At 35.4% G+C, this 24,661-nt stretch overlaps 1 protein-coding gene across 1 annotated transcript; it reads right to left on the bottom strand.

Moving 5' to 3' along the window:
• Window positions 1-3,872: 3,872 nt before the first annotated feature.
• LOC136034121 (cytochrome c oxidase subunit 6A2, mitochondrial-like) lies at window positions 3,873-18,857 on the bottom strand. The gene is made up of 3 exons (XM_065715270.1): window positions 18,732-18,857; window positions 9,175-9,329; window positions 3,873-4,028 (listed from the first exon to the last, which is right to left on the bottom strand). The coding sequence occupies exons 1-3, from the start codon at window positions 18,787-18,789 to the stop codon at window positions 3,936-3,938; spliced, it is 306 nt and encodes a 101-aa protein (XP_065571342.1). The 5' UTR covers window positions 18,790-18,857; the 3' UTR covers window positions 3,873-3,935.
• Window positions 18,858-24,661: the final 5,804 nt, after the last annotated feature.

Raw genomic sequence — 24,661 nt, 5'->3', positions numbered from 1 at the left:
AATTGAAAGTTCTAGTTGCCTTTTTAAGTAACCGAAAAATTGGAGGGCAACTAGGCCTCCTTCTCCACCCCTTATTTCTCAAAATAATAATTTATTTATAACCCACGAAGTACATTAAACTGTGGAGTAAACACACAAAAAAAGAAAAAACAAGACAAAAAACATAATAACATAAATAACATAGCAGCATAACGACATACAACATAAATAAATTACCTCCAATCAAAAAATGGCCAAAGAGGGTCAAAACACCGACCATTTGCCGAGTTTTAAAACATATATCTTTAGATAAATGTTTCAGTCGCGAGGGCGCATCAACGATGTCAAATTTAGAGACGACTGTATGATTCCGATACCACCGAGGCAGACGCAGCAAATACTTGCAATACTTAAAATATCCTGAGCGTATTTTCTTTGTATCCTTCTTGCGAAGGAGGAAAGCAAAACCAGAAAGATAAAAAACTAAAGACGGCATAGTCCATTTCGGTTATACCGACCACGATTTGGTGAAATTTTCGCGTATCCAACCCGCATACTTTTCAGCACGCTGGACGTAATAGCGGAGCAAGTAGACAAAAGTGACGTGGAAAAAGAGAGACCCAACCATTTAATACTTGCTGAACATGGTATAGTTGAAGAACCCAAGCAAAGAGGTGATGCTGGTGGAGGACTCCCAAAACACAAAAACTCACATTTGGAGGCATTAACTGAAAGGCCTACTGTGGATAGTGCGGCTGAAAGCCGGTAGAAGTTGGTAATTAGACTATTTTTTGTCCGGCTAAGAAGCAGAACATCATCAGCATATCGTCTGATCAAAACTAAGAGAAAGCCATTTAGCCAAACAAGAATTAATATACAAATTTCATTTTAATAATTTATGTGCGGAGAGCCAAAACCAAACATGCTTTAATTCAAAAACGTTCAGAAATTAAATAAAAAAAACTAATTTTTTTAGCTGAAAGTAAGGAGCGACATTAAAACTTAAAACGAACAGAAATTACTCCGTATATGAAATGGGTTGTCCCCTCCGTAATCCCTCGCTCTTTACGCTAAAGTGTGACTCTTTGCCACAATTCTACTTTTTAAAACAATTAAAAGCTTTAGCGTAAAGAGCGAGGGATTGCGGAGGGGACAGCCCATTTCATATACGGAGTAATTTCTGTTCGTTTTAAGTTTTAATGTCGCTCCTTACTTTCAGCTAAAAAAATTAGTTTTTTTTTATTTAATAGCGTGAGAAGGTCTGTCTGACAAATCATATTTGAATGCCAATAGAATTTAGTCTCTTATACGAACCTGAAGTTTTTCGTAAACCACTTTCCAAGGAAAGACTGCTATACTCCTTCCCCCTTAGACCAAAAACTTAAGATCCACAAACTTTCTCATAGCAAATTATCCTCCAAATGTGGATCCATGATGAAGAATACCGACAAACTATTAAGGTGTCAATGGCTTTTCACATAATCGTAAATTAGGGGGAGACAAATTCCTAGTACGAGTTAATGCCTTTTATGCTGCCTTCAAGCGGCTTCGTGTTGTAATGGACTTAGTAGTAGCAAACTTTAAGACGAATATTGTACGTCATGGTTCTGAATCTAGTTTTTTTTTATTAATTTGAATGTCAAACTTACCAAAAGGCATTAATTGAAAAGTTCTAGATGTCTCTTTCAACAGATATTCTCTTTTACTTTTTCAAAGACAGTTGAACAGGTTTATTTCTACAAATGATGATTTTTATCTAAGAATTGAGTGTTCTCTTCTTTGCATGACTTTTTTATGCCCAAAATGAGATCACAGAAGTTTGACCTATCACAAGATAACATCGGATTTGACAATATCCAGAGTCGTTTTGTCTTTTAAAATAGATCTTTCAATTTGATAATAAGAACACTTTTATTTTTACTAACTGGAGGTACATGTAAATATGTGCTTTCCATTTTTCGCTTAGATGGCTGTATGGACCATGTTGTTTTAGTTGGACAATTTGAGTAATTTTAGTCCCTACCCCTGGGACTAAACACACCATGCTACCCCAAAAGGAATACTTTTTTTTTGTCTTATCAACTGGCTTATTAAAGATTGCACACAAATTATATTTGCAAAGGAATGAGTAAACTCTCAGCTTCCTTACAATCCGTTTTACTGGCACTCATGCCCCCCCTCCAAGAAATTAAATGTAAAAAAAAATATACAGTAAAATGAACACATCAAAATTTGCGTGCACCAAGTCAGTTAGTCATGATACTAAATACCACTGAAGTTTTAATGTAATGCCAAGCGGAGAAGTAGGATGCCCTCAGGAACTAGAAGCCGTTAGGGGGCTGAATTTGCCCTGTAACCGGTTTCGGTGTATATTGTGTCATGACAAATTATATTTGCAAAGGAATGAGTAAACTCTCAGCTTCCTTACAATCCGTTTTACTGGCACTCATGCCCCCCTCCAAAAAACTAGATGTAAAAAAAGTATACAGTAAAATGAACACATCAAAATTTGCGTGCACCAAACAGCAACACCACAAGTAATCTTTCCTGAAACTTACACTAGATTCCTAGAACGAGGTTTACCGCCAGCATTTCCATAGTGAAGTACACGGCTGATATTCCAACAGATATACACTTAACTTAAGAATTAAAACCTTATATGTATACAAGGGTGCTTACAAACAGACCAGTTTTTATTGCCTTCTGAAAAATTTCATTTTTCCATCATACAGGTTCTGCACGCTTAAAATATACACTTTTATTACCTCTTCATCAATTTAATTTTTCAATTATTCAGTCTACATACAGCAGCATGTGACGAATCGACATAGTATTTCTTCAACATACCCTTTGATATAGCTGTTCTCTTCACCATGACGATATCAGTTAGTTTAAAAGCAATAGAATGCTCTCGATTCTTACATACTTCCACTACAGATTTTCCAGATTTCCTTTTAGCATCTCAAGGAGTGTACCTAGCTAAAATCTTTTGAAGTATGTTAAGGACAAAAGGTAAACTTCTGGAGGATGATGGTGATATGGCGGAAAACTCTCCCCTTAATGTTTTTTGGCATGACTGTGGCAGCTACTACCCAAAGTTTGTGGAGCATTGCCAAGCTGGTATAGCTAGATAATATGGAGAGCTGCATTGAAGTACCAGACGATGTAGATTTTTGTCAAAAGCCTCACAAAACCAACGAATTGCAAAACAAATACTTTTACATCTAGCCCTGTGGTAGCACAAGGGATTGATTATCTGCTTACCAATACGGGGCCTGTGGTTCGATTCCACTTGCCGCAAGTTTGGGCGACAGGCTTGCTACCTGTCTGTATGAAAAACACCCGGCAACTGAAACACCGATTCGATACCCTATGCACCATCAAGGTGGCTGTGATAACTAAAAGTGCGACACATGCCATTTTGGTCAAAAATAACTTATGCATGTGTTACGGATAAACAAAGCACGAGGAATTGAAAGGCACAGTCGAAATTGCCCTATCTTGTACCACTAGAAATTCAGAATGACAAAAGAGGATTACATTATGGAGCTATAACATGGGGACTTGGCCTTTGTCTCCTTTTTTTGTCAGTAAAAAAGGAGACATACACCATAAAATGGAATAATTTTGAATTTGCTTTGAGTTCTTGAATTTAATTTATACCACTGAAAAGAGCATAAAAAGTAGGTTTAGAATACATGCCTTTTATCCACTTTAGCCTCACCCTTCAGAGCAACCGCAACCGACAAACTTTTTCCATTTTTGGTTCTTCTGAAAAGTTATAAAAATGGCACATGTCACACTTTTAATTATCACAGCCCAATAGCTCTCGAGGATCTTTCCGTTTTATCAGAATTTTACACAAAAATCTTTAAACATTGATAAAAATGAACTTTTATAACTACATTTTTAATATACTTTATTTGTTACGCATTAATATTTTATATAACATAAATTCAATGATGCTCTGTCTCTTCATATCCATCGGGTAGAGCATTAACGTGTGGATTGTGGAACAAACTCTTCTGACCATCACCCCATGGGAAACGCTAAAAAAGAATTAGGTTAAATATTATATAGATTAAATATTAGATTAATCATGTATAATATAATAATGAAATATCAAATGAGTTAAACATTATTAAATGAATTATTAAATTATTAAATGAATTATTAAATTATTGAATGAATTTATCTAAAATTTACTATTATTATTCATTACTAGCTGACCCCTGCCACGCGTTGCTGAGGCCTTGCGTGCCCCAGCAACAAGTGGGGTGTCAGTGCCAGTTACTCGTCTCTAAGTAGCAAATCGCTGAATTGCACAAAGCTTATGAAGCTACCCTTAGTACCCCTGCTGACCCCTTAAATGAAGTAAATATTTGTCAATTTTTGTATACACACTGAATTCTTTCATAGTTGCTTTCTTAGTTTTTGTCAGTTTATGTGTTTGCCAATTTTGCAAATTCTCTACAACAAACAACTATATTTTGAGCCAAGACCCCATGAGAAACAAAGAAGCTATAACTAAACCTTTGCCAAGTAACAACTTTGTAAACCAGGTGTGATCTTGACCTTTTCTCCCTTTTTTTAATAAAAGTTTCCATCCATTTTTTTTCAGACAATTTAGGGACCATAAGAATACAAATTAGGTTATAGAATAAAAATGTTAAATAAAAATGGTATGTTATAAATAGCATTAGTATAAGATTTCTATGCATTTAACCTATTTTTTTAAATGGTAATTAATATTATTTTTAAGCATTTATAAATGGTGCTGTCATAATTGCAGTATTTGCTGCGACCAATAGCCCATTGTTTATGTTAAGTAATTAATTCTCCTTTTTTACCTTTTTTTAAAATTTTCATCTATTTTTTATCAAATAATCTAGGAGCCATAAGCATGCAAATTAGGCTGTAAAATAATAATTATATAAAATAAAAATTGTACGTCATGAAAAAATAGCATTAGTACAATAATTTCTATGTGTCTGACCTATTTTCATAGAATGGCTATTGCATAGTTTTTTATGTATTTATAAATATCTCTGTCATGATTGCAGCATTCACTGCAACCTAGTAAAGAACAAACTCTAGCCCATTGCTCATATTAAGTAATCAATTCTCCTTATTTACGAGTTTTTTTCAATTACGTTTTTATTCAGTTTCAACCATTAAAAAAAAAAAATGGCCACATTTTCGCCACATCAGCATTCACCACAACTTAGTTAAGAACGAACTCTAGCTGAAAACCTATGATAGCTACTCACAAAGTTTTCATCTGTTTTTACAAAACAATACTGGAACAATGAGAATGCAAATTGGGCTATAAAATATAAAATTATATTAAATAAAAATGCAGTCATAAAAAACAGCATTACTGTAAAAATTTATGTATTAAACCCATTTTTCAAAGAAAATGGCAATTGCATGGTATTTTTATGTATTTATAAATAGTTCTGTCTTGGTTGCAGCATTCACAGCAACCTAGCATTCACTAGTAAAGAACAAACTCCAGCACATAGCTAAGGCTGGTAACCAAGTCTACTTTTTTTTCTCTTTTTTTAAATTAAAGTTTTGATCCTTTTTTATCAGACAATCCTGGAACCAGCAATCACAGCAACCTAGTAAAGAACAAACTTCAGCACATAGCTAGGGCTGGTAACCAAGTCTACTTTTTTTTCTCTTTTTTTAAATTAAAGTTTACATCCGTTTTTATCAGACAATCCTGGAACCAGCAATCACAGCAACCTAGTAAAGAACAAACTTCAGCACATAGCTAGGGCTGGTAACAAAGTCTACCTTTTTTTCTCTTTTTTAAATTAAAGTTTCCATCCGTTTTTATCAGACAATCCTGGAACCAGCATTCACAGCAACCTAGTAAAGAACAAACTTCAGCACATAGCTAGGACTGGTAACCAAGTCTACTTTTTTCTCTCTTTTTTTTTAAATTAAAGTTTTGATCCGTTTTTATCAGACAATCCTGGAACCAGCAATCACAGCAACCTAGTAAAGAACAAACTTCAGCACATAGCTAGGGCTGGTAACCAAGTCTACTTTTTTCTCTCTTTTTTTTTTTTAAATTAAAGTTTTGATCCGTTTTTATCAGACAATCCTGGAACCAGCAATCACAGCAACCTAGTAAAGAACAAACTTCAGCACATAGCTAGGGCTGGTAACCAAGTCTACCTTTTTCTCTCTTTTTTTTTAAATTAAAGTTTCCATCCGTTTTTATCAGACAATCCTGGAACCAGCAATCACAGCAACCTAGTAAAGAACAAACTTCAGCACATAGCTAGGGCTGGTAACCAAGTCTACTTTTTTTTTCTCTTTTTTCAAATTAAAGTTTCCATCCGTTTTTATCAGACAATCCTGGAACCAGCATTCACAGCAACCTAGTAAAGAACAAACTTCAGCACATAGCTAGGGCTGGTAACCAAGTCTACCTTTTTTTTCTCTTTTTTTAAATTAAAGTTTCCATCCGTTTTTATCAGACAATCCTGGAACCAGCAATCACAGCAACCTAGTAAAGAACAAACTTCAGCACATAGCTAGGGCTGGTAACCAAGTCTACCTTTTTTTCCCCTTTTTTTAAATTAAAGTTTTGATCCATTTTTATCAGACAATCCTGGAACCAGCAATCACAGCAACCTAGTAAAGAACAAACTTCAGCACATAGCTAGGGCTGGTAACCAAGTCTACCTTTTTCTCTCTTTTTTTTTAAATTAAAGTTTTGATCCGTTTTTATCAGACAATCCTGGAACCAGCAATCACAGCAACCTAGTAAAGAACAAACTTCAGCACATAGCTAGGGCTGGTAACCAAGTCTACTTTTTTCTCTCTTTTTTTTTAAATTAAAGTTTTGATCCGTTTTTATCAGACAATCCTGGAACCAGCAATCACAGCAACCTAGTAAAGAACAAACTTCAGCACATAGCTAGGGCTGGTAACCAAGTCTACCTTTTTCTCTCTTTTTTTTTAAATTAAAGTTTCCATCCGTTTTTATCAGACAATCCTGGAACCAGCAATCGCAGCAACCTAGTAAAGAAAAAACTTCAGCACATAGCTAGGGCTGGTAACCAAGTCTACCTTTTTCTCTCTTTTTTTTAAATTAAAGTTTCCATCCGTTTTTATCAGACAATCCTGGAACCAGCAATCACAGCAACCTAGTAAAGAACAAACTTCAGCACATAGCTAGGGCTGGTAACCAAGTCTACCTTTTTCTCTCTTTTTTTTAAATTAAAGTTTCCATCCGTTTTTATCAGACAATCCTGGAACCAGCAATCACAGCAACCTAGTAAAGAACAAACTTCAGCACATAGCTAGGGCTGGTAACCAAGTCTACCTTTTCCTCTCTTTTTTTTTAAATTAAAGTTTCCATCAGTTTTTATCAGACAATCCTGGAACCAGCAATCACAGCAACCTAGTAAAGAACAAACTTCAGCACATAGCTAGGGCTGGTAACCAAGTCTACCTTTTTCTCTCTTTTTTTAAAATTAAAGTTTCCATCCGTTTTTATCAGACAATCCTGGAACCAGCAATCACAGCAACCTAGTAAAGAACAAACTCCAGCACATAGCTAGGGCTGGTAACCAAGTCTACCTTTTTTTTTCTCTTTTTTTAAAATTAAAGTTTTGATCCATTTTTATCAGACAATCCTGGAACCAGCAATCACAGCAACCTAGTAAAGAACAAACTCCAGCACATAGCTAGGGTTGGTAACCAACCTTCTTTTTCTCTTTTTTTAAATTAAAGTTTTGATCCGTTTTTATCAGACAATCCTGGAACCAGCATTCACAGCAACCTAGTAAAGAACAAACTCCAGCACACAGCTAGGGCTGGTAACCAAGTCTACCTTTTTTTTCTCTTTTTTTAAATTAAAGTTTTGATCCGTTTTTATCAGACAATCCTGGAACCAGCATTCACAGCAACCTAGTAAAGAACAAACTTCAGCACATAGCTAGGGCTGGTAAGCAAGTCTACTTTTTTTTTCTCTTTTTTTAAATTAAAGTTTTGATCCATTTTTATCAGACAATCCTGGAACCAGCAATCACAGCAACCTAGTAAAGAACAAACTTCAGCACATAGCTAAGGCTGGTAACCAAGTCTACCTTTTTTTTCTCTTTTTTTAAATTAAAGTTTTGATCCGTTTTTATCAGACAATCCTGGAACCAGCAATCACAGCAACCTAGTAAAGAACAAACTTCAGCACATAGCTAGGGCTGGTAACCAAGTCTACTTTTTTTTCTCTTTTTTTAAATTAAAGTTTTGATCTTTTTTTATCAGACAATCCTGGAACCAGCATTCACAGCAACCTAGTAAAGAACAAACTTCAGCACATAGCTAGGACTGGTAACCATGTCTACCTTTATCTCTCTTTTTTTTTAAATTAAAGTTTCCATCCGTTTTTATCAAACAATCCTGGAAGGATGAGAATACAAACTAGGCTATAAAATAAAAATTCAAAATCATAAAAAACAGCATTAGTATAAAAATTTCTATGCATATAATCCATTTTTAGAAAATGGCAATTGCTTAGTATTTTACGTTTTTATAAATTGTTCTGTCATAATAGCAGCATTTGCCACAACCCTAGCAGAGAATGAAATCTACACCATAGCCCCAAGTCTTTTTTTATTTGTTATTTTCTTTTTTTTAATTTAAGTTTTCCTATTCAAGAAACATACAATAGCTTTCTTCCACATTAAGTTGAGCTATGACCTGGATAAGCTGCTAACCTATCCTCCCAAGTTTCTGTTGCACAAGAAAAGATAAAAAAAAATTACCAGTAGTTTCAGTGTTGAATAAAAAAAGACAGCATTGCAGTGACAATAAAAAAAAGTGTTTTATGTTCCTATTGATTCTGTGATAACTACAGCCTTTAACCCTCTTAGTATTTATTTATTGTGTGTATAGGTTTTACGAAAGTAAAACAGTTCAAAATAGGGATGAAACCTTTTTATTGACAATGAATAGATATAAAATTATTTAACTGGATATTTCAGACACATATACAGTGTTCATCATCAGCAGTAAAACTCAGTAAAAGCAGTAAAAGTTTTTTAGCAGTAAAAAGCAGTAAAAATGTTTATATCTATTCACTGTCAATAAAAAGGTTTCATCCCTATTTTGAACTGTTTTACTTTCGTCATGGAAAGGCAGTGTTGTCTTTGAAGTTATCTATATAAGTTTTACCTTATTCCTAATCCTCAAATGCTCATATGGGATGAATTCAGGGCGTTCATGATTTTCATGTTCTTTTACATGCCCTAGCCAGGCATTCAACATGCACAAACCAACTCCAGGAATTGCCACAAAAAACGACAGTTTTTTCCACAGTTTCCATCCACCTGAAACAAACAGAATACTGAAAAAATGATTGTTTAGTAGATGAATTAGAAGGTCAAAAACCTGTCCCTTGTCCCTGGGTTCTAGAGATATTCTTAACCAAGAAGCACAAATTACACTAAACATTCAGTGCCTAGAATGAAGATTGTGTGATCTGATCAAGAGGTTTGGAAAAGCATTGCTTTTAGACCCAGCCCATCAAGATATCTTACCCACAGACCAGAAAGAAGTCCAAACTGATTCCTATACATGCACAGACAAACCAACATTAGATTAATTTGTGCCTTTTTTCACGTCTATGTTTAACAGTGCATAATTTTTGTTTTTAATGTTTTTACAACTGCAAATTTGCCAAGAGCTACGAAAGTTGTTTAATAAACCATTCTCTCTCTTTCTATTTCTCTAAAATATAAATAAAATAAAAAGAGGAAGAAAGACTAAGAATTCAAATAACATATGACTGTTTTATTCTTGGATTAAAAACTTATTTACATCTAGGACTAATACCCATTCTAAGCTAAATTAGTCATAACTGTTATAATAGTCACCAGCTTAATTTGTTGCTAGGGGTACAGCCAAGTGGACAGAAAACTGTTCTAAACTTTTTGGGACATGTTCCATTGAGTTCTTAACCTCTAGGGGAGAGAGAGAAGGTGTAAAGAGAAAGGGTTGGTGAAGTAGCAGCCCCCTTATATAACATAATGATTTCTGATCATTTTAAGTTTTAGTGTTGCTCCTTACTTTTAGTTGTATAATTGGTTTCTTTCATTTAATTTGTAGTCATTTTCCAAATCATGCAGGGAAAATCCCTCCCTTCTCCATGAAATATTTCCTCTGGGAAATCCATTCTCTACGAAAAATTCCTCCTTCTTAAATTACCCCCCCCCCAAGGGGCAGAAATTCTCCCAAACCAATCTTGTCTTGCTTAAAATCCCCCAGAAAATATTCCTTAATTTCATTTGGTTTTTTTCCTATTTAATTTCTGATTATTTTTCAAAATAATTGAAAATTTTTTTCCAGAAAATTCCCCCTCAAAGATGTCTGTATATTTCTTACTAACACAAACCATACTTAAACAATGGGCAAATTGCCTGATTTGCAGCCCTTTTCCTGCATGTAAAATTTTCTGAGGTAAATTCCAGTTATCTCCAGAAACTTTCTTTCTCACACAATATTTTTCTGTATATTTCTGCAAAACAAAAATTATATTTAAATGATGATAGAATTGCTCTACAGCCTCCTCCCCCCTGAGTAAAATTTCCCCAAGGAATATCCCAATTCACCAGGGAAACTTTGCTCCCATAGAAAATTCTCCCTATGGGAAATGGGGAGATACCTTTTAAATATGCTAAATAAAATGGGTATCTTCAAAATTTTGACCAAACATTATTGAAAAAAGGGGACATGAGGGAGGGACTAGTTGTACCCCATCCCCAATGTTTTCAGTCACTTATAAAAGGGACAAGAACTTCTGATTTCTGTTCAAATGAACCCTCTCCCAATCTTCTGGGACCATTTACTTGATTCAATCACCCTAAAAAAAGAAGCAAATATACCCACATCAGTTATCTTTTTTTGCAAAAAAGATACAAAATTCCATATTTTGTAGAAAGGAGCTTGAAACCTCTAAATTGGATTCTCCTGTGTGCTGAATCTGAGGGTATGATTTTCATTAAGATTGCTTGACTTTGTGGGGGTGTTTCCCCTTTTTGAAAAATCAGGCCAATTCTCAGGCTTGTAACTTTTAATGGGTAGTATTAAACTTAATGGATTTTTTTACATTTGAAATCAGCACAAAAAGCAAATTCTTGTTATGGATTAATTGTTATCAAAATTCCTTTTTTAGAGTTTTGGTTGCTATTGGGCCGAGTTGCTCCTCACTTAAAGTTTAATGCCATAGATTGTTTGTTAAACTTGCTTGGCTGTTTTACACACAGTGAGCAGGGAAGCCAATTTTTTATGAAAACTGGACAATTTATTTGTTGTATGACCTTGAGATTAATACACAAACTTTCGCAATATATAATCACGACCCAAGTCGTTTCAACTGAAAGTAAAGAGTAACATGAAAACTAAAAACAAACAGAAATTACCCTATATATGAGGGGGGCTACCCTTTCTCAATCTATATTATTTATGCTAAAGTATTACTTTAGCATAAAGAGTGAGGAGCAGCTGGAGCAATTCAGCTTAATAGTAAGCAAAACTAAAAAAAAAACAACGAATTTTGATAACAATAGATACATCAAAAGAATTGGATTTTTTTATCCTGATTCAAAAATATAAAGTTCATCAAGTTAATGTTATACATTAAATATATTAAAACTTACAAGGCTGAAAAAATGTGCCCAAATTTCAAAAAGGGGGGAACACCCCCAAAAAGTCAAGCCATCTTAATGAAAGTTTCACCATCAGAATAAAGATCATGGAAGCAACAAAAAAACTGGAGGGCAATTAGCCACCCTCCCATACTCCATTTTCCCTCAATGACATCCAATCAAGACTTTGAGGTGTAATTTGATTCAAGATAGTTAAAAGGTCCAATAATCAGAGCTGTGGAGTTGGACTCATTTAGCAACTTTTTGCTGAATGGAGTCAGAGTTGATATATGAAAATGCCTGGAATCTGTTGTAGCTTATAAAATCTAGTTAAATGAAGCTTTTAAAACAGGGTTGTGGAGTTGTAGTTTTAGTAAATTTTTAGTGAATGGAGTTGGAGTTGGTATACACAAAATGTCTAGGGTTGATTAAAACTTATAACCAACCTCACATCCCTGCCAATAAATATGCCTTTGGGGATGACATTACCCCCATAGTCCCTGGGGATAGGGCTGTAAGATGGTTAGAAATAAATTTTAAAAAACAAGTTTTTTTCAACTGAAAGTAAGGAGTAACATTAGAATTTAAAACAAAGAGAACATATTCTGTATGTGAGGAGGCTATCCCTTCCTCAGCCCTTGTTCTTTACCCTAAAGTTGTACATAAAACCATTTAACTGGTCAATTATCTTTTTCTTCTTCTTCTTGTTTCCCCTTAATGTTTATGTCATTTTATTCAAACTGAGAGGTATTTTAGAAGCTTCTTCTCAGGAAGGGTTACAATTGTTTGTAACACATCTGTTGATCCTTAGTTGTAAAGAGTTTCTAAAAGATTTGCTGTAAGAAACTAAAGCTTCTCAAAGGTTGTCTAAAGGGTTCTTTTGAGAGGAAAAGGGTGGAGGTAGATACTTCTAGAGACCTTTGTAAAATATAATTCTCTTTCAGAAGGCATTGCTGAAAGTCTTCACTTAAATAATTTCTAAGGTACCCAAAACCTAGTGTTGTAAAATTACCATAAAATGAAAAGTAAGTAAAACTGTGTAAAATACTCTTAACAAAAAGGCAAAAATTGTTGTTTTAGAGTTGCCCTGTACCTACAAGACCAGTTGAGAATTTTTTTTTTTTTTGAGTCTATCATTTTTTGGCTTTTAATGAAAATTTTTGATGATTTTGATTTTCCTGTGTCTAAAATAGGAAATGCTCTCTGGGGTTTCATCAATTCAGCAAATATTCTAGTTTATCTCCTTGGTGATCTTGTGCCTAGGGTAATACCTCCATGCTTTGAGGGCACCTAATTCTTGGAAAATTATTTTGTAAAAGAAAACTTCAAAACTTCACTTTTGTTTGTCTGGTCCTTGTTTAATCATAATTGATTCAATTTACAGGCACATGGGTTGAAACAAGAGAGAAGTAGGGGAGAGTCGGGTAAGACGGACCGGGGGGCAAGACGGACCTTTTGTCATTGCTCGACTTGAGCGTCACCTTTTTATCTCTTGTAGAGCTAGAAACAACGGCCATCTAGTGGCAAGTTTCGGAGCGAAGTCTGAGAGTTGAAGCCAATCTTGTCTTCGAGAAAAATATTTTTATTCGTTTTCACATTCTCGAAACCGGCTTTTGAGGTAAATGTTTTTCTTTTCTGGTGTTTCTAATGTTCTGTTTTATACTGTGGTAATTTTTCTTACAAATATGGAGGTCTAGGAGAGTGTGTGAGACATTAATTTTTTTCATTGCAGCGCCATCTTATGTTATAATTTTTAACTATTCCGAAAAATCAGGTTTAGGGTAAGATGGACCATAGAGACAGCGGGTAAGACGGACCGGTCCGTCTTGCCCCCTATCATCTGGGATCTTTTTCGAAATTATTATTTTTTACGTATTTTGTGAATATTGTGTTGCATTTATTGTTCCCGCATGTCAATTAGAAATATATTAAGCTGTCTCTCTTTTGCAGAATGGGAAAGTATACTAGGAAAACCACCCGCGGTCTCCACGACCAGGACTTACTGAGAGCAGCTGCTATGCGAGTTAAATCTGGTTCGCCGCTTCGCAAAGTTTCGAAAGAGGTTGGTTTGCCACGAAGCACAGTGCGAAGAGCAGTTGCAAAACTCGACGCAGCAGAAGATCCCCAATCAATGGAGTTGGCAACTACCTTCAACTTTAAAAGTGTGTTCTCAGCAAACGAAGAGATACTTCTGAAGGACTATATGATCACGGCACAGCACATGCATCATGGACTTACGAAAAAGGAAGCAGGTCAGCTTGCATATGAATATGCCCAGGCCAAAGGGAAGAATATGCCGAAGAACTGGACTGAAAATAAGTATGCAGGAAAAGACTGGATGAATAGCTTTATGAGTCGTGTTGGGCTTTCCCTAAGGTCCTCCGAAGCGACAAGCCTTGCCAGAGCCACCAGCTTCAACAGGACGAATGTCAGCGAATTCTTCAATAATTTAGAAGAGCTGCTTATAAAGCACAAGTATCCGCCGAATAGAATATATAATCTTGACGAGACTGGAGTAACCACCGTTAAGAAGACACCAAAGGTGGTTGCAGAAAAGGGATCAAAGCAAGTTGGACGCATTACTTCGGCTGAGCGAGGGATGCTGGTAACAGTCCTAGGGTGTATCAACGCAGCTGGCCAGTCGATAGCCCCTTTCTTTGTCTTTCCACGAGTGAACTGGCTTCAAAGTTTTCTCAATGGCACGCCCCCTGGAAGCACAGGAAAATGCCAGCCGTCTGGATGGATGACAGCCGAAATCTTCCCGGATATGATACGCCATCTGATCTCCCAAACCAGTTGCTCGCCCACAAATCAACTTCTGCTGATTATGGATAACCATGATTCGCACGTCTCATTGAGCGTGGTTAATCTTTGCAGAGAAAACAGCATTGACGTCTTAACGCTTCCGCCACATTGCAGTCACAAGCTGCAGCCTCTTGATGCTGCTGTTTATGGGCCATTCAAGCGATACTACAATGAAGCAGCTAACTCGTGGATAATTTCGAACCCAAACAGGAGGATTACCATTTATGAAATCGGAATATTCGTTGGAATCGCTTTTCCAAGAGCTTTCGTCATGGAAAACGTACTAAGCGGGTTCCAAAAAACAGGAATATACCCTTTCAATAGGAACGTTTTCCAAGATCACGACTTTCTCAGCGCCTTTGTGACAGACCGACCAGCACCAGAGACGTCTCCCATGACAGGCCAGTCTGCAGTTCCATCAACCAGCCCTGGCGACAAGAGCTTGAATAACGACGTGCTGCCAACTACCAGTAGCTCAGTGATTTCTGCGACTATGCCAGTGACTCCAGAGTCGGTTCGTCCTCACCCTAAGGCGAGTTTCTATGCAAGAGACGGAAAAACGTCTAGGAAAAGAACAAAGTCCAAAATTCTGACGAACACACCTGAAAAAAACAGACTGGAAGAAGAATTTGAGTTGAAAAGAAAAAAATCAGAAAAGAAAGCTCAAAGAAAACGGCCTGAAAAGAGAAACCTCTCCAAACAGCCTGGGAACGGGGAAGACAGCTTCGATGAACATATCGCACTGGATGATGAAAGTGATGACAGCATGCATTTGGATGGGTCAGAGGAGGAGGAGTTTCTTGATGGAACCGAACCAAAAAGTGGGGATTTCTTGGTTGTGAAAGTGCCGACCAAGAAGAGCTTCAAGAATTATGTTGGAGTTGTGTGTGATTGTGAATCTGATGGTTTCCAAGTTCAGTTTTGGAAGCGATTAGCTCCATCAAGCAAATTCACGGCAACTGAAGAGATGAGCTTTGTGCGAAAAGAAGAGGTCATCATGAAGCTGCCAAAACCGACCCCTTCGGGCGGAACGACGAGACAGTCGGCTCAGTTTGTTTTTCACGTAGATTTGGCCTCGTACAGTGTTTATATATAGTTATTTGCTAACTTTTTACTTTTTTACTTACTACTAGTATTTTAAGTATTCGAAATAAAATTGTTTAGAGACAATCAATATTTTTGAGCAATTGGGTCCGTCTTGCCCAAAGGGCAGGTCCGTCTTATCCTATGGGGTGGGCAAGATGGACCTTTTGACCGACTTCAGTTTTTTTTATCTGGGCCCGGAAATACGGCTGATTTATGTGTGAAGAAGGTTTCTTTACGTAACTCAATGTTTTGGGGACAAGTTAGACACCTTTCGTCAGTCGTTGCTTGTTTCCAACCTCTTCCACAGACGAAAAACCAAAATGGGGTCCGTCTTACCCGACTCTCCCCTATGGGCAGAATGCATGGAAAATGTATAATTTGTGCTATATGTTTGCACATTAGGGGGGGGGGTTAGAGTAAAGTATAGCAGAGCTACATGCAAAATATGTGTTAGCTACAATTATCCTGCATATTATGAAATAAGAATTGTTTTCTTTACATATCTCCTTCTCAATAGCCCCTAATCTAGACTTTTACCCAAATTTTTGCTTATTGATCTTATACACCATAGCTGAATAGGGAAACCAAATCCTAGGTTAAAGCTTCAACTTCATAAAAATAAGACTGTAGATTGTCTTTAACCTCACACATAATTTTATTTCAGGTAATATTTCAACATTTAAAAATTATGGTAACCTGTACTTTAATACACTTTATTGTTTTGCTATGCATTGTCCAGCAAAAGAGAACAAAGTCAGATGGCCTTTTAGACTGGGTAATAATGCTACAGATCTACAGGCCAAATGATATTACTTTCTGTAATTGTTTTAGTGGAAAAATTATGTAAACTATTCATTAAAAGAGAAAAGGCATATGCAAATAAGATGAAATAATGCAAGAAAAGGGCAGTCTCCCTCTCCCTAATTTTATTGAACTGATGCTACTTAAAAAGCTTATTATTGCACTGCATTTCCTGTTTATACATTTTTCAAGTCTAATTACCTATTATGCCACAGAGATATGACCCAAACCAGTTACCACCTAGAAAATGATCTTTTGATAAAATGTTTTATGACTAAAATGTGCAATGTCTAATGATTTTTATTTTAGCCCCTGAAGCAGAAAATTAATCAAACATTTGTGTTTGAGCAATATTAACTATAAAACTAAAGGGGTATTTTGGTATCAGAAGCTATCTTTTATTATCTTGGAAATTAGGTTATAAAAATAAAGCTTTCAGGGATGAATCTACAGACTTAAGTATGGGTAAATACTTTGCAGTTCATATAATTGAGTTACCAATAAAGTGAACATACTACTCAATGCCCTTTTTTATGTTCTTTAATAATTGCTCCTACTGTAAATTCAAATATAAGCAATTTTTGACCTAATCTAACCTAACTAACCAAACTATAAATAATTCTGATGCCAAGAAAACATAGTATTATTTTGTCAAAAATGACCAAAGACATATACTTTAATTGAAAATTTTGTATCAAGGAAGAAGAAAAAGCATAAATGGCAAAATAAATTTTTTTTTCCACCTTAATCATAGAAAATCAGTACTTGTGAATCATATAACAGTAAAAAAAGGATTTATAATGAAAAAGTAGGTTTGAGACAAATGTTTTAAGCCTTTTTTATATCCTATATTTTAGCTCCTTTCTCTCTAGAGGCCACTGACCTTTGAAAATCTTTATTTTATATACTGAAACCTTGCAATATAGATCTTATGCTTGAATGAAGTACAACAAAATTGTTTTCAGCTTCACAACTTTGCTCAATCACAATTTATAAGGTTTTAAAGATATGCAAACACATTTCCTAAATTTTGAAAAAAAAAACACTGATATGGCTAAGAATTCTACTCGAATAACTGGAATTGCATTTTGAGAACTAAAGGCAGAGAAAAAGTAATTGGTGACTGAAAATTATGGTAAAATTTTGTTTTGTCAAAATTTCAATAGGTATAGAACCTGTCATGCAGGTGAATTTCAGGGCCCTCTAGAGGGAGAAGGAGTAGAGGTGGGTACTTCAAAATACCTTCCCAGGATATACTTTAGCCTGTGGACCCATCCCCAAAAGTTTCATTTTCCTAACCTAACCCCTTTTTGAGATAGCAAGAAGTCACTAAACTAGAATTTCCCAATAGATCTTCTACTTTAATCAAGCAAGAGAAAAGTACTTTCAGCTTCACAACTTTGCTTAATCCTAATTACAAGGTTTTAAAGATTTTCAAATACAGGCTATTTCCTAAATTAAAGACATTGATATAGCATAATATTTTACTCAAATAACAAGAATTGTATTTTCACAGCTAAACCACAGAAAAAGAAATGGTAAAATTCTAGTTTATTGACTTTTGGCTATCTTGGAAAGGGTTTAGGTTAGGAATATGAAACTATCAGGGATGGGTCTACAGGCTAAAGCATGTCCTGGGAAGGTATTTTGAATTACCCACTTCTACTCTTTTTCCCTCTAGAGGGCCCTGAAATTTGCTTACATGACTGGTCTATAGGCTACCTATTGAAATTTTGACAAAACAACATTTTACCTTAATTTTCAGTTACTAGTTACCTTTTCTCTGCCTTTAGTTCTCAAAATGCAATTCTTGTTATTTGAGTAGAATTTTGAGCCATATCAATATTTGTTTTTTTTTCAAAATTTAGGAAATGTATTTGCATATCTTTAAAACCTTATAAAATGGAACTGAGCAGTTATGAAGCTGAAAACAATTTTGTTGTACTTCATTCAAGCAGAGGGTCTATTTTGCAAGGTTTTACTTTTATAACACACATATTTTTAAAGGTCATCAAAGGTTGGAGCCCTCTAGAGGGAGAAAGAGTGGAGGTGGGTACTTCAAAATACCTTCCTGGGACATAGGTTAGCCCATAGACCCATCCCTGAGAGTTTCATTTTCCTAACCTAAACCCTTTCCAAGATAGCAAGAAGTCAATTAACTAGAAATTAGCCTTTAGACCCATCTCTGAAAGTTTCATTTTCCTAGCCTAATCCCTTTCCAAGCCAAAAGTCAATAAACTAGAATTTTACCAAAGAAACTGAAAGTTAAGGTAAAATTTTATTTGTCAAAATTTTACAAAACCTGTCAAGTAGGCAAATGTCAAGACATAGAAATCAGAAGATGGTTATCATCTTTAAACCAATCCTTCATAGCTACACAATAGAATTAGTTACCTGAATGTTCTCCAGCAGTAGCAGCTTGAGAAAATTTTCTTACAATATTCATGTTCATTTTCTCAAAAAAATACAGTAAATCAATTCTTCTTCAAATTAAGCAGTGTTTTCACATGCAAAAATTATTTCCCCAAATTGCACCAGAGAAAAAGCCTCACAACGGAAATTTAATTTAGAACATATTGTACATATTTCAGAAAAAGGAGTTTCAAACTTTCTATAGAAGTCTTTTTTCCTTTAAACTTTAGGTAAATTATCTTCTCCTAATATTCATAAGTGTTGCTGATTAGCTCATTTCTTGTTTTGTGTCTATAGCGACAAACATTATTACTTACCGTTTGATGCATTAATAAATAAATTTTGTCCAATTTGTCTTATCATACTACTACTACCACAAAATAACTTACTGTAGCACCAAGTCATCTAAGACCAACACGGCTACACGTACCCCTCCCCAATCCCAATATCTTCGAAACCTACCTCTTTATACCCTTCCAGAAAATTTTATTTTCCTTAATCTTTCCTTATGATTCAGCCTAGTCGTGGGGATGACCTGCTTTTCGTTTGGCTCTTAGATATCTGAATCAGAGGAATTACTAGAGAGATAAAAAGTGATATTTTAATGCTAATATGAATTGTTTTGTGGACATTTTTTTTCTTTTTTTTTAAACTGGCGCACTTGCAGTAAAAACCAAACAGACATTTGTGTTTTGTGCGATTAAAAAATTAATCAATTTCCCTTACAGCATGAGAGTTTTTTGCTTTTAAAGTATTTTCAGAGTGTAGCTTCATTACAGGTCTGTACCATTCATCACTTTTCATTAGAAAGACTCTAAAGCTCTTTCTCTTGCAAATAATAAGATCTTTTAATTCAATATTTATCGTTATTTTTTCTGATAAACTTATGTTATTCAAAATACATCGCTGGCAAAGAAAATATATACATAACTCCTTTAAAACATAAATAGTGCAGCCTACTATGCAATCATAAATAAACTGACATCGTTGACAGTTTTGAAGAGGACTCAACAATTCCAAAACTCTTTAAGCTGCTTTCTCAGTTCGAGGGAGACTTTACTAACTCTTAACGAAGTTTTGCTCTCATAAAGAATTAGAACAAATGTGTTAAGCGACACTTTAGCAAAAAAAGTTATATATATATCAATCCTACTAAAATCAAGCACACCCAATTGATTAATTTAACCAAAATACGTGTTTCCTCTTTCGATCTCAGATATTTTTCATGTACAATCCACTCAAAATGCGCTAGAGCAAAATTTCTACCAGTTTTGCTGACCAAAGGCGTTAAGTGCACGACTCTTGAACAGTCACGATCATATCGCCTTTTAAACCATTGACAGCAGTTTTTTGCTTCGCCTGAACATTTTGCAAAAATGCAACTTAACACCTTTCGCATTTACACGGTCGTGAACTTCTAAACTTCTTCAATTTTTCAAGGCACATCTCTTTTCGCAACTACTAATTGTCAAACCGACCTAGCTAAATATCATTAATAGCCGTAGAAAGATTTATAGTAAGGTCAAATGAAGATGAAACTCCCATAGTTGTGCTATGCAATGAATCAGAAGAGTGCTCGGTTACCCCTTCGTACTAGCTTGCCTTTTAGTTTCATTCTTTTGTAAATTTAAACTAATAATGTCTCCTTCCTAAGGGAAACTCCCAGCAAGAAATTAACACCCAAATAAACACTTTCAATAATACAGGAGCAAAGAGGGATCATTTTGTACCTTCTTCTTCCGTAAGGAAACTGTCCTCATGTGTAGAAATAAGGACGACTTATATCTCAGACATGCATTCTTCTTTACAGGTCTCAATTTTCTCTTGTCAACCTGGAAGAATGATCAATCAGCCTGTCTGTTGGTCTGCCATTGTGAAATATTGCATCACGTAAATCTAATGCAAACCCTAAAACATTTTCCCCTATTAAACCTAGTTGACAAAACTCTGCTACAAACCAAGACCTATTCACTTTTTCTATTTCAAAAGCATAATCTTTTATTCGCCTTACGTTACCCAGCAAAGAAATCACGTCATCCTTTATTTGTTTAAGACCTTCCGGCTTGTACATACATTATTAAAATAGCGTAATCTAAGTTTTACTTAGTCCTCCAGGGAGCACTCTCAATCGGGTTTAGTGTATTTTTTTTAATATAAACTTCTCCGGGTATAATCCCACAGCAAAAATATATTTAACGAACAGTAGCAAAAAGTCCTTTGCTATCCATTAAACATTTTTGAAACACATTAACCTAAGCCACTCTTCTTGACTCCACCCTCGTGCACGCGCTATGAAAAATGTTTAGCGCATGTTATGACTCAATCTTATGGAAAGCCAAGTAGCAAGTAGGAACTGAGCCTATTGCTCTAATGATATAGGAGCCTTCCCGAACTAGCGCACTTTTGATGTTGTATCATTTTTGGAGAAAGTTTTCGCTACTGTTCGTTATATATATATGTCTGTTGCGATAATCCCTCACTCAGTGAGACAACCTGTAGTATCTATTGCTCCATTTCTTCTCCAAGCCTTTCTACCATGTGGACAACAATTGATTCTACAAGCTGTTTGATTGTCTCTGCAATATATAAAATGAATACGTAATCCAAAAGGTCTCTGGCCGGAGTACTATTAAACAAAGTATCTAGTATAGCTTACATCTCTTTGAGATGCTTCAGAGCACTATCGGCAAAGAGAGAAAAAAAAACAAAAAAAAAAAAACACAAAAAATTAGACATATTTGTCTTTCCCGTCGTGTATGCACATTCTTGGTCTGCAGTGTCGTTTGCTGAATGTTCGAATTTTTGTACACATTCTATTATGAAATTTTAGCTTTTAAATGAGGCATTAAAATCTATCTATCATATTTCTCTGCCTCACTAACGGTGACAAAAAAAGAATAAAAATAGAGAGGCATCACTGCATCCCGTGTGAAAGTTGTTTTTCTTGTTGCTCAAGATGGGGGACTGTAATTCTCCTATTTAAGCTGTTCGGCTGTGAAGATTCCAATGTTACCTTTTTCATTTTGATCCGACAACATATGCCCGGCAATGTTCTGTTTTTGCAATTTTCATATTTTTTGTAATAAGCTGCTCTGGAGTAATGATTATTGAACCAGACTGTTCAATATGCCGTCCATTTACTAATGTTTTAGTCATGAGCAGCATAAAAATAAATCTTTTTCATGATTAAAGCTGTAGTTTTGTTTACAGTTTTTTTCCCTATCTGGATAAGATTCAGGTATTAGCCAATTAGAAAAGCTTGTGAAAGGAAAGATTCTGATTGGTTTGGCCACAACGAATATGAAATTGATTGAAGTTCACTTTTGGCTTTGATCCAGTTCTAGACACTAACTAAATCTCGTTTAGATGACGTGTCTCCAATTGTTTCTGATAAAAAGAAAGCAAATACTTTTACTGACATCTATAAAAATGACCAATCAGGTTATCATACCACTCAACCTCTATCTTGTAGTTTGCCTCGTACGTCTTTACATAAAAGTGCCCTTTTGGAACCCTTTTCCCAAAACGAATTCAATGTCGCACTTAATTCTCTTAATATTGAGGCTTCCAGAGGACACGATGGTATTTATATTAAGCGGATCTTTGACTCCCCAGAAGTTGTACATACTACCGAACTTATAATCTAATCTGTCAAGCCTAAATTTCCCAGGTGGTTGGAAGATTGCTCGTGTATTTCCAGCTTTAAAACCTACTAATCCGTCTAGTGACACCAACCTATGTCAGTCCTATCTGCTTTTATTAAGATCCTGAAAAGGCTTATTGTATCAAGAATTGAATGGCATCCTGAAATTACTAATCACTTTCCAAATTAACATGCAGGCTTCCAAAAATGACACAGCACTGTAGAAAACATCAGCCACCTTGAAATTGAGGTTCGAGACTTACTTGGCTATCCTGTTTGATTCATCATTGAGTTTATGGCAATGTTATCAAAAATAAACAGCTAGAGATTTTAGTTAACCTTAACTTACCTTACTCTTTTATGAAGTCTTTTTTAACAGATAGAACTTTTTATGTTCAAGTAGATCAGACTAAAGGCGAAACTAGTCTCATTACCAGGGGTCTTCCTTACGGAGCAATCTTGAGTCTTATTCTGTTTAACTTGTATGTTTCAGAATTGAAAAATACCCCCCCCCCCCGCGGAAAACTGGATTTTCTAAATTTGAGAATTATATTTAAGTTGTGTTTTTTTTTGTAGTTTCGCTGAGAAGTTCTAAGGAAAGGGAAAAAAAAGAATTTACACACAATAAGTATCTTAGAAAATTAGAAAAAAACACAAATCCATTTTTATTGAAAAGACTTCCATATGAACTTATGCAATTTTTAGCAGTAGCGGACGCAAATTAAAAAAAAAGAAGAAAAAATGGGCGAAAAATCATCAAATTAAGCTAAAAACATATGGCACCCAAAGTTTAAGAATCTTTATCTCCTTAGAAAGCATAGTTTGTATTAGGAACCACAAATTCTCATTGTATAAGTTTCTACGGACAAAAGCGATGTCTAATTCAACGAGTTAGTTTTTTCTTATCTTCTAAATGCAAAACTAACGCAAATCAACACTAGTAAATAAATGAAATCCAAAACGAACACAAATTACAATAGAAAACCTAGTCAAACACAAAACGAGCCAAAATTAAAATAAGTAGGCTGACAACCACCATGTCTTCTCAAGACCAGCACTTTACTAAAAAAAAAAAACAACCGTTGATTGTCAGTCCAATATACATATTCTGATATTTTTTCCTTGGGAACTAGAACTTCCGATTTTTAACCAAATGAGCCTCCTCTAAAGTTAAATAACCATCCCTTACGTAGCACCCAAACCCTTAAATGCACCCGAGGCATAACTTACAACTCCTTCCCTCAAGCTCTGGTTTTTCTTTCAACCCCCAAAAGCCTTGTTACATGATATTTGGACTATTTTGAATCTAATATCTATTAGATGCATTTCGAGAATAATATGATGCGTGTGTGTTTGGGGGGTAGCTGCCCTCCCATCACTTTGAATCTTGAGAAGGGCACTAGAACTTCTGGTTCCCAATCCGATGACGATACGACCAATCCAATCCGTTACGGCGACGCTTTCTTTAAAAACCTTATATGCCCCCAGGGCAAAACTTACAACCCTTTCCCCGGGAACTGTGGGGGGTTTTTCATCCCCAAAGACATAATTTCCGGACCTTTCAACTACTAAAAAAATGGCTATCTCAAAATTTTGGTCCGAAGTGCTTGGGGAAACGATGGGCGTGGGGAGACTATTTGCCATCCTATCACTTTCGACTATTACAATGGGCACTAGCCATCTCAATTTCCAATCGAATGAGCCCTTTTTGATGTTTCTACGACAACTTCTATACGAAGTGCCCAGGTCTAAAACAAAAATAATAATATTAAATAATACAATGTGCCAACATCGTTCTTTAATTCGGCAGCACTATTGCGCGGCTTATGAGTCTTTTTCATGGAATTTTTTTTATACATCTTTCTGTTATTTTTGTCTATTAGACTCCATTATTTTCTATTTTCCTATATACCCCAAGAGGGGGAAGGGGTAAACGCAGTCCACCATCACATTCAACGTTTTGTCTTTATGCAGATGATCTGATTATTTGTATGTCTGGAAAGGATGTTGATCATCTTCAAAGCCTTATCGAACAGGATATAAGATTTAGTTGATAGATTCACCTCATCTTTTAACTTCCTAATTTTAATCAGTAAAACCAAGCACACCTCGTTGTTGCAGGTGTATGACTCCTGATTAACTCATTTTCTTTATTGGTCACATTTAAATTATAGTGCTGTAGCCAGTGAATCAGAGGTGTAAGAACCTGCCTTTTATGTTTAAGGACTTCCCAACTTATAAAGAAGAGGGCATTTCAGAAAAATTGAGG

This window comes from Artemia franciscana, chromosome 12, assembly GCF_032884065.1.
Source record: "Artemia franciscana chromosome 12, ASM3288406v1, whole genome shotgun sequence".
NCBI classification, from domain to species: domain Eukaryota; kingdom Metazoa; phylum Arthropoda; class Branchiopoda; order Anostraca; family Artemiidae; genus Artemia; species Artemia franciscana.
Note: the sequence above shows the minus strand (reverse complement) of the source record. Positions and strands in the feature narration are given on the sequence as shown.